At 27.0% G+C, this 17,802-nt stretch overlaps 1 protein-coding gene across 1 annotated transcript; it reads right to left on the bottom strand.

Moving 5' to 3' along the window:
• Positions 1-1,600: 1,600 nt before the first annotated feature.
• LOC145849835 (uncharacterized) lies at positions 1,601-2,888 on the bottom strand. Its single transcript, XM_082954910.1, has 3 exons — positions 2,602-2,888; positions 2,345-2,494; positions 1,601-2,125 (listed from the first exon to the last, which is right to left on the bottom strand). Exons 1-3 carry the CDS (start codon positions 2,843-2,845, stop codon positions 1,749-1,751), a joined length of 771 nt encoding a protein of 256 aa, XP_082811036.1. The 5' UTR covers positions 2,846-2,888; the 3' UTR covers positions 1,601-1,748.
• Between the last annotated feature and the right edge of the window lie 14,914 nt (positions 2,889-17,802).

The raw sequence follows: 17,802 nt of genomic DNA, 5'->3' as shown, positions 1-17,802 counted from the left end.
TGCAAACAAACATTTCCGACCATAAACATCAACAAGGTTTTCAAACCTTATCGGTATTCCAGAGCACTTGCAGATATTCCCAAAGCGTCTTGTAAATAAATTTAAGCAACTCTAATAAATGATCAACCTTAAGTGTTTCATTGACATCTTTTAATTTTTTTTTGCTTTTTATGGTAAAACTGTTTATTATATCAGAATTTTTTGTTGTTTTGTTTCTTTTATACGTGCTAAATGTGTAATGAATCTTTATTAATTTGTTTAAATTGAAAGGTAGTTTATTAATGTAATGTTAGTTAACTTCTGAATAACATTATAAATGTAAACTCCAGCCAAGGATTGCAAAATTAGATAATTTCGAATAGTTAACATTTCTTTAATGTTTTGTCTTAAAACTTTAAACTCGAGTAACTTTTAGTAAGTAAATTGTTGTTTTTGAAAAATTATTCTTCAAATTAGTATTATTTCGGTCCAGAGTTATAATAATTATAAAGTTATGAATACTTAATTAAAACTTATATAAAAATTTATACTTGAGAAACTTGGTAATAAAAAAGTTGATTCAAAATTCTAAAATACCCGATCAATTAGCATCAAGCCGGATCCAAACCTTTTTGAAATTAGTTTCCATTAGGATCGGGATCTTTGTTTTAAGTTAGTATTTAGCCGGATCCGGATAACACTTCCAAATTAGGATCCGGATCTAAAAAAGGATCCAGCAGAATCCGGTAGATCACTAACTCGAAATGCTCCGGCCCGCTGAGGACTTATTTTCTTAGGATCCGGCCCGTCAAGTTTTTACGTTGCCCACCCCTAATCTACAACATCATCATCTTTCTGTGGTTCTTCCTAATTATCACATACAACTTGGTTTTTTTAACTAAAATAAAATTTTACGTTCAGTCATAGAATTTACACTTTTTTCTTTAATTTTAAATACTTTAAATTTTAATTTTCGTTTATTACATTTTAGAAAAAAATCCGAACACGTGCATACAAACTGAGTTACTATAAAATATACAACCTAAAATTGTTAACTTAATAAAAATATTTCTAAAAGTGTTTTTTTTTCAGACTTGTGAGAAATTACCAATTTGATAAACTTTTGATGTGTACGTTAATATTTGTTATAAAACAAATTTTCGTTTTTTGTTTTTGAAGAACTTTTCGTAAGCTAACAGTTGGTTAGCGTGCGAGATTAGAAAACCAATCACTACTTTATTTCTCTTTGCAAGTTATAAATCAAAAAATTAAAGTTCAATGCAATTAAGGACTCAAGACTAAACTAAAACGTATGTTTTAAAATGAGGTTACTTGTATGAATGGTGTAGTTTAAACTAATTTTGCTAGAATAAAATTTCGATTACATTCAAGTTAAAAAAATAGTTTTAAAATGTATTATTCTACTAAATCCAAACATTACATGAATATAAATTTGTTTAATTCATAGTTTTAGTTATCTAACTTAACTTGAATTTTTGGTTAGGTGGTTAGTCTATATATGTTTAGTGTACAAAAATCATTAGCCATCAACTTGTAAAGTTAATATTATTTCTAAGTTTTCGATGATATAAAAATTAATTAGTTAGAATAAACGTAATGATATTTTGTAAAAGTTTATTTAAGTTTGAAAAAATGTAAACAAACGTTAAAAAAAGGTTTAAAAAAGGATATAAAACAAGAAATTTTGTTGGCATTTTGAAGTAGTTTCCATAGTAAAATTAGTAAAAATGTCAATGAGTATCTTAAATTTATTGTTGTTTTATTTCTTCAACTTGTGTTTCTTCAACAGATTGTATATCAACTAATGGTTCTTTATCTTCACTGTTTTGTTGGTTACAATGCTCTTGAACCACGTCAGATTTTTGTTCTTGTTCTGGAATATTTTTTTGAAGATCATCTACATCATCATCATCTTCCTGTGGTTCATCTGCATTCTCATCTTCATCATCTTTCCGTGGTTCTTCTGCATTCTCATCTTCAATATTTTCCTTGTCTTCTTTTGGATCATAAAAGTAAAAAGAAGAACTCGCAGATGCTGATGCTGAAGATCTCGCTGATGCTGAAGATCTTGCATGAACATTGTACGAATAGAAGCATGGAGAATTGACCTCTTCCGATGGTGTTTCTGTGAACATGTTATTGTTATTATCTTATTGTTATAATTAACTGTTTCATTGATTTTTATTTAAAAATTTTATTAGTTATAAACAAATGTAGATATACTTTTACATACTTATAAAATTTTTTGGTATTGCGTTTTAAACTTGACCGTCCATTAACTTAGACTGCATATAAAACTATAGTTGTATTTTATTTATTTCTAAAACTTTAAATCGAAATATACCTGGACTTTGTGCGTTATCTTCCGCTCCTAGACTATTTTCTTCATTTTTCATTTCCTCTTCTTCATTTTCACTACTTTCTCTGTTTTGTTGAAAAGCTTCAAACCATTTAGCGAGAAATTCTTCAAAATTAAAACTTGCTGAGGCACTTGCTGTTAGAAATAAAAGTTTTATTTAATGCTAACGTATCTTAAAAATATTAAAAAAAATTTTGAAAACTAGTTTGAAAGTTTTATCGAAAAGTTATAACTGTCTTTACCTGATGCTTTAACGCCATTATCAGTATTTTCAATATCTTTAACAACTTCTTTATTAGCATTTTCATCATTCATTTTTACATCACTCAAATTAACTTCAGCTTTTGCTTCGGCTGAGGCTTCTTTTTCTGCTTCTGAACCTTTTTCATGTTTTAAGGTTTTTTCGGGTTCAACAATTTGTTCTTCAGGGAAGGCAGAAACCAATAAAAAACCAAATAAAAATATAAATTTAATGCTCATTTTCATTACTTGATTTTTTAACGTTGTTCAAATGTAGCTGTTAGTATGATAGAATGTTTTACACAGCTCACTTAAAAACGAGCTTTTATATACTTTGAAGAGTGTAGTTAGATAAACAAACCAAGCTGATATAAAAACATTTAATATAAAATGTTAGTTCCCTATTAGCTAGTTAACAGCACTTATACTAGTTTGACGTCAATTGTAAAACAACATTCATTATTAGTATACTAACAAATGACCGAAGAGCACTCATGACTTTTCGATAAGTCGTTAAATCATTATTACTTAACTTAGTCATAAAAATTGATATAATTGACTTTATACTGTAAAAACAAAACACTTATAAAACACGCAACAGTTATTTCATCATACATATTTCTCCTAAATAAACATAGTATTCAGTTGTTGCTGTTGTTTTAGTATTAAAGATGTTACGACATTTTCATTGTATCGCTAAAACTGTTTTAATAAATAATATATTATTAATTTCAGTTAACTATGAGTATTATATATACAACTTAACATTAGTTAAATCCGACATAACTTACTTAAAACGTATACTGTATAATTTTAGTTATTAACGGTAATTTAATAATGATTTAGAACTGGTATTTAAAGTAATATAATTTTTTAATATAAAAATATTCAACTAACTTATTAAAAATTTTCTTATAAAAAATTTTCTTAAGATTTTTTTTAATAAAGGTTTTTCAAACACTAATAAATTAAACTGTTTTATTAAATATTCGAAATAACTCCACAGTTTACATTTTATTTTATCAAAGTAAATATTATTAAATATTATATTCGCAGAACTACTTTTTACAAAGTAATTTAAGAAGTAGTGTAAAAATACGGATTTTTGATTTCACCATAATGCTTTGTTAACATTTTTTACTCGTAAAACTACACAATTAAGATTCCAAATGACTAAATTTTAATATTGGTTTTTTTTATAGGCTATTTATAACGTATTTTAATAATTCAGCTATACCACGTTCAAAATCCGAGTAAACAATAATTTAACAGTCTATTAGTTTAAACAATGTATCTAATTAATAATAGTGAAAAATAAAGTTTTACTAAATATGTTAACACTTAAACTAAATATTAAGTCTTAGTAAAACGTTTTTTCACAAAAAAAAGATAAAAAAGTAACAAAATTTTATTGTTAAACAGAAAAAATCTTTCTGTATTCTTTTTTTAAATTAACCAATGGTTTGTTAAATAGTTTATAAGTTGTTATTTATTTCTATGAACATATAATGTTAGAATAAGCATTATAAAATATTTTAATATGTGCTATTGTTAATTTTTATATGCCTTTATTTTAATTTATAGTTTGATAAATATTCAAAACTGTGAAAACTTACAAGAAAATGTTAAACCAATTTTGGCTTTGAATTAAACTTTTTTGTTTTTAGAGTTCCAATTGAAGTTATAGTTATGATTATTAGGATTCGGCTGTATTAGGATAATGATGATGAATAATAGGATTTGGCTGAATCCGAATCTGAATTTCATATTAGGATTCGGCCGAATCCGAGTCCGAATCCGAACATTATAGTGTTAGGAGTTCGGAAGATTTAATCCGCTTGCTATGTAAATACAGTATTATTTAGAGTTTATAAATATTATTTACGTGTTATAGTCTTACTTATTTCGTAAAAAAAAGTTTGTACCATGCTTTTAACGTCTTAATATATAAATACATATTTATTTTAAAATATTTTTTCTAAATCAACAAAAAACGAATGTCTAGTAGAAATAAAATTAAGCTACATACACAAAACTTAGTATCTATATTTTGATATACATGCAAGCAACTATAAAAATTAAGTTATACTTTTGTGACACAAAATAAATAAATTATAGATGCTTAGAGCAGAAAACAAGTTAGAGAAAAAAATAAATTTTGTATTTAACTTAAAAGTTAATTTTCATTGAGACCATTAACGAATTAGAACATAAACTTTTGCAAGTGTTCATATTTATAAAACTGAGCTCATTTGGAAATAACAAGCCGTAATAAATTGAAACATATTACCAACTTTATTTAAGCCTAAAAAGAGTAAGAATTACAATTGTAATGAAAAAGCTTTTATATTCCACTAAGGATTAAACTTTCACTATAACAGAAAAGAAATAAAGATTAACTTAAGCAGCTGTCTGAAAATATAAAACGAACTACAACAGTAAAAGTTGGCTCTGTTATACCACAAAAGGCTATTCTTGTTTTTTTAAGTTATGCTAGAGAAAAAAAAAAATTCGCCGGTCTGTGTAAGCAATCTACAGCCCTTTTGCTCCTACAAATTTCCAGCTTCAGAAAGTATTCTTTCAGAATAAACATAAGATGATAGTACAGCAAAACATTTCCTTGCAAAACTGGCAAGATGTGGGTATTTTGTCTGGTTCAAGTTTCACCAGTTAAAGATTGTATCCTCTTCAGTTTCTGCAATCAAACTTTCTGTAGCAAAAAGCCCTTTGTTTCTGCTTCAACTTCTTCATCTGAAGAATCCTGTTGCTTGTCCTGCTGTGTACCTGTGTTTGATTCGATTTTAAACTGAGAGTAGTAAGTTGAAAACTTCTTTGGATCAAAATTTACAGAGTGCTGAGGTTTTGGTGTTTCTGGCGGCAATATTGAAGAATCACCACCTTGATTAGCCTCGGAACAGATACACTTTTTAGCATATAATTTTAGAAGCTCTTTAACAGTATTTTTCAGGCGGAACGTTGGTATCGTGGATCAACAGCTGTTGTGATTTTTTGTCGTTCAGGTTTAAGTTGTTGTTATTGGTATATAACCTTCTTTCGCAGGCCTCTCCTATATTTTTTGCTAAAGTTTTACAAATATTTGATAGTTCTTTTGAGTTTTCATTAAAGTTAGCACACATTGTCAGTGATTTTGCATGTGGAATCTTGAGAGCAATGCACTGGTTTTACTACACTCCTTTATTACAAAAAAAAAAAAAAAAAAAGGTTCGAGCAGTAGAGTAATGTCATCAACCAGCTGCAATTCTTCAGGTGTAATATTCGGATCTTGATCGTTTTTTTAGTTAGCCACGTAGTACTGGACACTTGATTTAAGCTTTTTTAGTCTCTTTAGGATAAGATATGTTGAGTTCCACCTTGTATCCACATCTTGAACAAAAAGCAAGGTTTTTTCGCTATGTTTGTGCGTGGTCAAAGTCTACCTGGAAATCTTTAGCGTTTCGCTCGATTTAGAAGAATGGCTGAAATGTCAAACTAATTTTCGTACCTTGAGCGTATGGATAAAACAGGGTACTAATTAAGTTTTCATTAATAATATAGTCTTTTTAATATGTCTAGAACTGTCTCGCAAAAAAAAACGTGAAAATGATCCAAGGTAATATTTCAATTATTAAGCATATCCTTTATTTACAAATGTTTTGACCAGTGTGCTCACCCTTTATTTTCCGGCAATTCAAAACACGATGTTTGAACTCAAAACTTTATTCAACCAGTTCGTGGCTAAAGAAATACGTGATTCATTTGTTTTACATATCGCTTGTGAATGACAAATACAAAGCATGTGACAAATCTTTAATAACTTTCTGCTTCAGACTATCATAAGCCTGTAGAAGCATGATTTCATTGAAGTACTTAGTACTTGGATTTACGTATCTTAACTCTAATTCAGCTAAGAGCTCTGTAAAGCCTTGATCTTTTACAATTGAAAAAGGCTGATTGTTCATACCAATCGTATTCATTTTTTTAATGAAATTAAATCGCTATTAAATCTTAAATGTTCCAGAGTTTGATAGACTTATAATCATCAAGGCTAGTTTGCCTTTTAGCTTCAAGATTTCTATTCTTCCGAGATATATAACAAATTAAGGTCTCTAATTATTGCTAAAGATAGGTACGCAAAATGTTTTTGAAATTTTTTTCCAGGTTTTCAAAATTTTTTCAGTGTTTTTAAAGTACACATTTTCGGGCTATTTTTAGTTAAAAGTTTAGTTTAATGTTATAAACTGTGTTAAATTGTATAAAAACATAGAAAAGATCCTGTAAAGCTACTTTAAAGTGATTTTAGATAAACAAAATTGTAATTATGACAAAAATTTTTATCTATTTGATAGATTTCATTGTATTAAATTAAAACATTACTGCTTAATATATAAAAATTGTTTGTTATCCACGTACTTTACTGATTTTTGTTCAAAACTCCTGATTTTTTCTCCAAAACTTCTCAAATTCTAGATTCTTTCTAGTTTTTTAGTCTATATTGTCAAATTCCAGGACTTTAGGTTTTTTGGCCACCCTGTAAAAATAATGATATAACTTCAATCATTTTAAGATTTTGTTTTTATAACAGCCTGGTGGGCTAACATCCAAAGTCTCAGTTGGGTCTGGTTAGTTTATGGGTAGATTGTAAACCTGGCCGTTTTGCCAATACTTCACCCGCAGACCGGGTGACTTTCTAACATGTTTGTGCTTGGGACCCTCTGCGGGTAGTTTGGTGTTTGTATTACTAAAATCGGACATAATAGATATAAATCACTTTTTAAATAACTTATTATAATGTATCAGTGAATTTTTTTTATCAATACTTAAGACTATTCTAGACAACTTTATATAAATTGGGCAAGATCGTTTGGGTGATCTATCTATTATACAAAAGAACCACTAGGCAAAAAATTTTTAATGAATTAATACATCATTGATTTTAAGCCTTATTTCTAATAACTGCAGCAAGCTCTAAACATTCTCTTAATATTCAGAGATCAACAATGAATAAAGTAAATAGTTGCAGCAGTTCATTACAAATTAAATAAGTTTCATTGTTAAGATATTTTTCTTTCTTTAGAATATTGTTTTTGAAACAAAATATTAAAATGTTCAAAGCTTCAGCATAAGTCATAAGTTAAATAAAAAATTATTTAAATAATAAAGTATTGACAAAAATTATACAGCTAAAAGTAAACAATTATCTGCTTTAATTATAGATATATAAGTTGCAATTTTTTTCGTTATTCTAATGTTGCAGATCATTACAACGAGCACACATAAAAAATTAAACATATAATGTATAAATAAGAGCAGTTATCCAAAAAACTTAGATTAAACGCCTTAACTATTTGTTTAACTTTATTTGAGAGTCTAGCAAAAATAGTTGATGAAAATTTTTATAATGTCTGCAAAACTCTAAATCAAAATTAATAAGGCTTTTTATTAGTGTAAAAAACCGTTTTTTCATTTATTCAAGCGTTAAATCATTAGCTAGTTTTACATTTCATTTAGTTTCTGAAAAACTAATAAGCATGTTTAAAAAGTTTAAAGTGTTCTTTAATTTCAGTTTGGCCGAAATCGAATCCGAATTTTATTTTGAAGTTAAGATTTAACCGATTCCGAATCCGAGTCTTATTTTGAATTTAAGGATTCGGCAAAACCCGAATCTAATTTTTAAATTAGGCTTTAGCTGAATCCGAGTCCAAAAAGGCAAGATTCGTCCGAATTCGAGTCCGAATCTTGGATTCGGCTGATCACTAACTATAACTGTTATTTTAAACTACATGCTTTTTGTTTTGAACAAATATAAAAGCTGGTTTAGTTTCAATTGAACTAAAATATAGATAAAAAAATATTTATCAAGCACTTAATATTAGTATACGTACATCTTTGTAGAAAAAACAACTTAAAATATTTTAAGTTTAAACATCAACAAAATACGCGATTTACAATTAAAAACATATAAATTTATACTGTACTTCGTGATAAAAGTAAGTTTTAATCTGTAATTAAACAGGTTGATGAAAAAAGGAGTTTTACTCTGTTTATATTAATTAAACTTCATTCAAGTAGTTTTTTCATTTATTGAAAGGCTTTTTACGTAACATAGAAAACGGGACTTAATTCAAATGCTTGTATTTGCTAGTAAAGTCTGTGAATAATACTTCTTAGTTTTTGTCGTTGTCTGTTTAATATACAACTGTTTTGCTAGACTAGCTTTTATTTGTTTAAACATACTACATGCTATTTTTATTGTAATCTAATTGCACTAATTTCTAAGTATGTTCGCGTAAAACTGAACTGTTTGTTATTAAGTGATTCTTTTTTAAATATTTACTGTTTTGGTATGAAATTAATTTGGCCTCTATGTAGGAATTATAAAATTATCGACAGAAAATAATTTTTGATTTTTCAGTTTTTGTTAGTTATAGTTTTATTTAAGGAGGTTATTACTGTTTTGGCTTCTTTACTCTATATTTTGAAAATGGTTTAAACTTTTAAATTTGTTTGGTTAATATGGCTAAGCCATGCAGATTTTTTAAACAACTTTAAAACTATCATTAGCAAGCTTTATATATAAAAGAAACTAGGTTATCTATAAACTGTGATATAAAAGTACACTAAACTTAAGATACTGTATATGAAATTAAAAAAAAAATTAATAGATCAAAATTCCCATTGTCACAAAACACTTTAGTTCGATATAACTAGTTATAAGTAGACATTTAAAACTAGTGATGTACCGGACTCACTATCCGGGTCCGGGTCCGGCCGGATATTGCCATTTTTGTCTGATATCCGGATCCGGCCGGATTCTAATTTGAAAAAAAAAGTCCGGATCTGGTTCCGGCCGGACTCTAATTTGAAAAAAAAAGTCCGGATCCGGCCGGATTCTAATTTAAAAAAAAAGTCCGGATCCGGGTCCGGCCGGATCCTAACAGAGATCCGGCCGTACCCGGATCTTGTTAGTATAAAAGAGCATGCTGAAAAGTGTTTTTTCAAAAACAAACCCTGTGTAAATTAATAAGAGTCATTTTCGTCATTTAAAATTAAACACCTACCGTGATTGGCTCATTTTGTACACGTGACTAATTTACATTTGTTTACATTTAAACTATGAATAAACATTTCAGAAATGCAACTCTTCACATATGTTGTAAAATTGAAAACTTTGGAATGAATACTTGCATTATTTATTGTTTAAAGTTGAGCTCAGAGAATACTTAGATTAAAAACGGTTGAATGTACGAGCCAATGAGAATTATATGACGAAATGCTTCAAACTAAATACTGATGCAACAAAACATCAGAACATGACAGGCAGTTTATATGTAAGCAGTTAGTTAGTTTGGTGTGCAGCTTGAAGCAACAAAATATCTTGAACTTTTTGTGAATGGTTATTGTAAGTAGTGTTTTGTTTTAAAAGTTAATATTTCAACTGGTGTTTAATTGTTTAAATATTTAAGCCAGGTTTATAGTTTAATAGTTAATTAAAAATTTTACAATTTTCTTGTTTACTAAAAGTTTTATTTAATTTTTAGTTTATTGTTTTAAGTCTTTTGATATAGATTTAAACAGCTTCCAGTTTTTAAAGTAGTACCTAAGTAATTAATAATTTTGTATATGCTAGTATTTCTTGTTGTGTTTTATATAAAAGATTCATCACTCAAAACTGTCGTGTTTGATTATAGAAAGTAGTCTCAGTTAGAATTTAGAATTTGTTAGATATTAATTAAATAAGGTAGGATTTAGTTATGATGGGTAGTACTAATAAGTTAAGTGTACCACAATCAGTCCACAACTTTACTACCAAATTGTCAACCTTTGCTAGCTGTTCTACTGATTATTAGATTAAAGTAATTTTTTCAGTTTTTAAAAACCTCATTCTGACTCAGGCTTGTTTATAGTCACTCTAGCTAGTTTTAGTGACAGTGTCAACATGCTAGTTTGAAAATTTTTAGGAACTTTAGAAAATCTTGGAATGCCTAAGGCTAGTTTAGTCTTTTATAAAACTCAGGCTAGTTTTCTTTTAGATTTTGAATGAGCTTGAGCTGATCCAGTTTTCAATGTTTTGTAATTTTTTAGTGTATTTTGTTCAAGAACTTGATTTCAGATTTTAATTGTAAATAAAACCTAAATTTGTAAACCTTGTGGCTAGCTGTTCTACTTATTATTAGATTAAAGTTCTTTTTTTAGTTTTTAAAAACCTCATTCTGACTCAGGCTAGTTTATAGTCTAGTGATGTACCGGACTCACTATCCGGGTCTGGGACCGGCCGCATATTGTCATTTTTGTCTGATATCCAGATCCAGCCGGATTCTAATATGAAAAAAAAGTCCGGATCCGGTTCCGGCCGGACTCTAATTTTAAAAAAAAGTCCGGGTCCGGTTCCGGCCGGATTCTAGTTTGAAAAAAAATTCCGGATCCGGTTCCGGCCGGATTCTAATTTGAAAAAAAAAGTTCGGATCCGGGTCCGGCCGGACCCGAAATTTTGGGTCCGGTACATCATTATTTAAAACACAAAACGAAATAAAGATAAAAAAACAAACGAGCTTTAGTAACTTTTATGTTTCTTTCTGAACAGTTTTGTATTAAGTGGTAATTTTATGAGATTTTTTTTTAAATAATTTAGTTTTTGACCGGGGTCGTTGAAACTTATTTTGCTACAAAAATACTGCGATGACTGTCAAGTTAGAAATATCAAAAAATAAATTCACACTTTTTTCGATCCATAGTATTGAAAAAAAACTGTTTTAAAATTCCCAACATTAAGTTCAACAATACTTACTTTTTTTTTTTGTTTTTTTTTGTATAAAGTTTTAATATTACTTTTTTATTTCCTATTTATTACTTTTGAAAGTTTAAAGATGTCACTAACCACAAATTTTTGTCATTAAGTTCATTTATAAAAGCCTATAAAGTTATCTCACTTAACTTGAATTTTCGGTTAGGTGGTTTGTCTATATATGTTTACTTTACAAGTTTTATTGGCGGTCTAATTTTTAAAGCTAATAATATTTATAGGATTTTTGTTATGCCAAAAATAATTAACAAAATAACTACAATTATAACTTGTAAAAGTTTATCTAAACTTTTAAACAACTGTTAAGAAACGATTAAAATGAGATTTTAAAAAATAACAAAAACAAAAAATATTAATGTCAAGTTGAAATAATTTGAAGATAAAGTTGGTAAAAGTTCTAAGGAGTATTAAAAATTTATCGTTGTTCCACTTCATCAACTTGTGTTTCGTCTTCAGTTTGTAATTGTTCTTTATCATCACTGTTTTGCTGGTTACAATGTTCGTTAACTTTATTGATTTCTGCCTCAATAGATTGTTCTGGGAAATTTTCTTGTGATTCATCTACATCATCATCTTTCTGTGGTTCTCCTGCACTCTCATCTTAATCATTGTCTTCTTTTGGGTCATAAAAGTTATAATAAAAAGAAGAGCTTGCTGAAGCTGAAGATCTCGCATGAACATTGTATGAATAGATACATGGAGACTTTGTCTCTTCTGATGGTGTTTCTATGAATATGTTGTTGTTATTATCTTATTGCCCTTATTAACTGTTTCATTGATTTTTATTTAGATATATTATTAGTTATAAACAAATGTAGATATATTCTTTCATATTTATAAAATTTTCTGTCATTGCGTCATAAATTTAACCGTCAATTAATTTAGTTTGCGTTTAAAACTACAGTTGGTTGTTATTCATTTTAAAAATTTAAACCAAAATATACCTTTACTTTGTGCGTTATCTTCCGCATCTTGATTATTTTCTTCTTTTTTGTTTTCCTTTTCTTCATTTTCACTACTTTCTTTGTTTTGTTGAAAAGCTTCAAACCCTTTAGCAAGAAATTCTTCAAAACTAAAAATTGCTGAAGTACTTGCTGTTAGAAGTAAATATTTTGTTTAATATCAACTTATCTTAAAAATATCAACATTTTTTTAAAAACTAGTTTGAAAGTTTTATCATAAAGTTATTATTACTGTCTTTACCTGATGCTTTAACGCCATTATCAGTATTTTCAATCACTTCAACTACTTCTTTGTGAACATTTTCATCATTCATTTTTACATAACCCAAATTAACTTCAGCTTTTGCTTCGGCTGAGGCTTCTTTTTCTGGTTCTGAAACTTTTTCAGGTTTTGAAACTTTTTCAGATTGCGAGGGTTTTTCGGGTTCAACAACTTGTTTTTCAGCGAGGGCAGAAACCAATAAAAAACCAATTACAAATACAAGTTTGATGCTCATTTTTAATGCTTGATTTTTCTAACGTTGTTCAAATGTAGCTGTTAGTATGATAGGATGCTCACTTAAGAAACGAGCTTTTATATACTTTGAAGTGTGTAGTTCAATAAAGTATTTAAGCGGCTATAAAAAAATTAATACGAAATGCTAGATCATTATTAATCATTTACATTAATCAGTAACTATAAAACAACAAAACATTCATTATTAATTTAACAAACGATGAAAAAGCACTCATGACTTTTCAGTCTATCATTGAATTATTATTATTTATCTTACTTATCTTATTTATTATTTTTAATGTAATTGACTTTATATTGTAAAAACAAAACACTTACAAATCACTCAACAGTTATTTCGTCATATAGTTTTCTCCTATATAAATACAATTAATAATTAGCTTTTGCTGCTGTTCTGGTATTAAAGATGTTACGAAATTTTTGTTGTATCGTTAAAACCTTTTTAATAACCCATGTATTTTTAGTATAAGTTAACTATCAGTATTTAATTTATAACTTAACGCTAATGAAATCTGGCATTAACTCTTTTATAAATATTTTGTATAGCTCTAGTTATCAGCAGTAATATAAAAACATTTTAGAACTGTTATTCAAAGTTATATAATTGTTTAATGAAAAGAAATTGTAAAATTTTCTAAAACGCCTTTTATCTAGTAAAGAGATTTTTTATTAAATAATATTTTTTAACAAAATATTAAAAGCAATTCTACAATTTACAGTTTATTTTATCAAATTAAATATTTCTTTATAAGAAAAAATCTCAAAACCGTCTTCATAAAATGAATTTAAGAAATAACATAAAAACATGGTTTTTAAACTTTACCAAATTTTTAAAATGTTTTGATAAAAATTGTTACACGTAAAACTACAAAATTAAGATTTCAAATAGCTAAATTTAAAAAATGGTTCTTTGCTAGATTATTATATAGTTTTTTTCAATAATTTAATAGTTGTTTAGTGTATACAATGTATGTACATTCATATTCTTGAAAATATATTTTTAGACTTAATAGATTAAAACTTAAACTAAGCATTAACTAAATAAAAATATAAAATAAAGTTTAACTATTAAAAAAAATAAAAAACTGTGTTTTTCTTTTTCAAAATAAACTACTTGTTTGTACAGAAGATTTTTTCACTTTTTTGAACATATAGTTTTAGAATAAGCCTTACAAAATATTTTGGCAAAGGGTTTCGATAATTTCAAATATGCCTTTTTTTAATTCTATAGTTTGATTAAATATTTACAGCTATAAAAATTTATAACAAAACACAAAAGCAATTTTGGTTTTAAAATTAAACTGCTAAATATTTAGAGTATATTTTGAAATTGTAGTAATTATTTATACTTCTTTTTACTACAAGTCTAAAAAATGGCTTAATTTTTTAATAAATTATTGATACACTAATGAACTAGAATTTTAACTTGAGATATTTTTTTAAACTTTATAAATAGTTTGTTGATAAAGCTAATAGCATAATTGTAGCTAATTTAAATCAACCTTAGACTTAGAAATTTAAATTTTAGTACACAAAAAACACATTTAAAATAAGGGTTATTAATCATTAGCTGCTAGACCACTTGAAATTTATGACTTAAAAACAAGTCATTAATTTAAATTAGTTTGTAGCGTGTAAAAATTGTTCTTTATTATATTTGGTAAAAAAAAATTATTCGCAAAACGCTTAAAAATACTCAGATTTACCTAATTACGTAAAGTTTTAAATACTGTTTTTTCTATTGTTTCTTGATTGAGCAAAAACATAAAATTCGATTATTCGATTTTTATATGCTTACAATCGTTGCAATTTTAGGAAACAATAACGCAGTTGTTAAGTCGTTTAACCGAAACCGACTACTTAAAATTCCAAAAAGATTACTAGTTTAAATGCACATGTAAACAATGTAATTTATGAAAACAAAAATAAACATTACACAACATAGTAAACGAAAACAAACTTTAACAAATAACTCTTTTGTATTAACAACCAAGTATATATATATGCTGTTTGATTTGATGTTTAAACAGTTAAAGTAGTTTAGGCTTATTAGTATGAACAATTTAGTCAAAGTTCTGGTGTTTTGCGTTTTTATTACTTCATCATACGGTAAATTTTGTTATATTACTTTTCAAAAAAAAAATAGCATCGTTATACAACCGTGTATTTATTTAGTTTAAGTACAACTTAATGTAAACCGTCGTTTCTAATAAAGTTTTTATGCAGATAAATATTCAAAAGTAAAGTGTATAGTCGAACTAAAAAAAAAAGTTTAAGCATTTATAACTTCAAAAACTCAAAAACTTTCATTATCAGGAATAAAACATTTCCAAAAGTTGTTTGTAGATTAAAAACAACAAACTTGAGTTTAACATAACACCTTACAACTAACAAATAAAATATGTAAACCAATAAATTTTCGTATTTTCAGGTCTGAAATGTCAGGTGTGTACTAACGCCAGGTCTGATGCGGATTGTTTAGAAATCGGCAAAGAAGTCGAGTGTGAATACAATCAGGTATAAAAAATGCAATAAATTTTAATGAAAAAAATAATCATAAAAAATTTGATTTTAGTCAAGCAGTTTTTTCGATTTAAACAAAATAACTTGTGACGATTTATTTTCAAAATAAATAAAAAAGTCAACTTGGTTGTGACCAACAACTAATCACGTGTAGGCATATTGATTAATTTTTTTTATAAAAAGGGCTAAATAAATTTTAAACGTTTAAAAACTCTTTTTTTACTATAGTATTTGTAGCATAAAATTTTAAATATAAAAGCCTTTTTAAACTAAGTATAAATCTAAGTTGATGCACTATAGTCAATTATTTATTTGGACAAACGGTTTAAAATATTTACTTTTACGAAAATATTTTCAAGAAAGTATAACTATTAAGTTTATTGGCTGCCAAAATATACTATTTTTAAAATATTATGATATTAAAAGTTGCTTTTAAGTTGTGTCAGTTTTACACTATTCTAACGCTTTCAAAGTACTTCAACAATAAACAACCAATAAAAGAAAATGGTTTTTACTTGGTAGTGGCTAACTTGAAAATAAAGTTTTTCAAGTGCTAAAAGTTGTCATAAAAGTTTTAAACCAATTGAAAAAAAAACCTCTACTTTTAGTCATTAGTTATTAAAAGTTTATAAACAAGTTATACATTATTAAGCTGTTTATTACTACACGGAACAAAACGTTGCGGTATCAATCTTATTCATGCAACTAATGTAATTATAATGAAAATATTTTGTTTTTGACTTTTGCAAGAATTTGCAAACCAACAAAGGTTTATTCTAAAACTCAGCAATATTACTAAAATGAGAATATCTAAACTTCATTTTTAATAACCCCGTATACTAAAAAAAAATTGTTTTGTATTAAATATTGTCTTTTAGCAGCTAATAAGCGCTTATATAAATTTTTAAGTTAGAGTAATAAACAATGAACTTCACCGCACGATCAACAACAACAGCATCCGAGACAAACCTACGACCGGTTTCGTCCTAACAAGGTGAAGTTCATTGTTTTTTATCGATGGCACAAAACATCTCAACTTTTTTGATGATGGCCGAAATAAATACTGGCTAAGTTAGTGTAATAAAATAATTTTGCTTTACTGAAAACGGATTTAAAAACCGAGATTGAACTGATCACTAGGAAAACATATTGTGTTAATTAATAATTGTATATATAATTTTTAATGCTTTAGGAAATGTGCTTCACTGAAAAAAGGATATTGAAACCGGGATTGGAGCTGATCACAAGGCGGTGTAAGCAAGAAGAAGCCTGCATACAGCAACAGAATCAGGTATATTGAGTTAAATTCAAGTTGTAATAATATGTAAAACTATCAAACATGCAAATGACTGTAAACAGCGGCTAATTAAAGTGTGTTATATAAAACAAATATTATCTAACTAAACATTTGCATTAAATTTACTTATAAGCAGCCAAACTAATTTAAAAATATTAAAAAGAACATGTTTTTAACAGTTTGGACACAAATTTGATGTTAACAGTTGATTAAGTATGTAGTACTTTACAAAATTTAAGAATTTCTAATTTTCAAAAGAATTTTACTAAGCAACGCATTACATCTAATATATTCGTTTTTAAAAAGAAACACAAACTGTTTTGATTTTTTTTTAACATGGTTCAAAAAACAAAAACAATATTTAGAGTTTTATTTAAGCTTACATTTTTCTAAAAACTAAACTACACAAACACTGCCTTTTTATTAATATGTTTAAGTTTAAAGTTTAAAACAAAAAAAAAAGAAAGTGCGGAAAATACATTCAAACTTAATTTACTTAAAAAAAAATATATAATAATAATATAAATATAATAATAAGTTTTTTTGATAATGACTTATTGAAAGTCGAAACGTCGTCATGCGAATAAATTTTAAACGTAGAATGTGTTTCTTACTGAACTGGTAAATAAAAAATATATTTTTATTCTAGAATCCGATGCCATCGATGTCAAGGGCGCAGTGCCATAAATTCCAGGGTTCGGTGTGCAGGTGCTGCTGCAACCATGACAACTGCAACAACAACGTCACTACTTCGTGCGTCATCGGGGGAAAACCCCACGACTATGACGATCACAGTTACGTCATAACTGCAGTAAAATTAGTTTGCTTTAAAAAAAAACTATACACGTTTTAAGTTAAACTAAGATTTTAAAGACATATATTTAAATTGATAAATATAAGCTAAATGCAGTTTATGTTTGATTAGTGTTATACGTTTCGTTTCAAATTTTATGAAAGAACTTTATTATTAATTAATACTTTAGAAACTTTGTATCACAGTTTTTATTTTTAGCCAATCAACCTGGATTTTAAATTCATTTTTAGTTCACTGATTACTTTTATGTATCTATAACAAAAGTACTTTAAATTTTAATTTGACCTATAACA

This window comes from Thalia democratica, chromosome 2 (assembly GCF_965202585.1).
Source record: "Thalia democratica chromosome 2, ktThaDemo2.hap1.1, whole genome shotgun sequence".
NCBI classification, from domain to species: Eukaryota; Metazoa; Chordata; class Thaliacea; order Salpida; family Salpidae; genus Thalia; species Thalia democratica.
The sequence above is the reverse complement of the archived record's forward strand: the minus strand, read 5'-3'. Positions and strand labels throughout refer to the sequence as shown.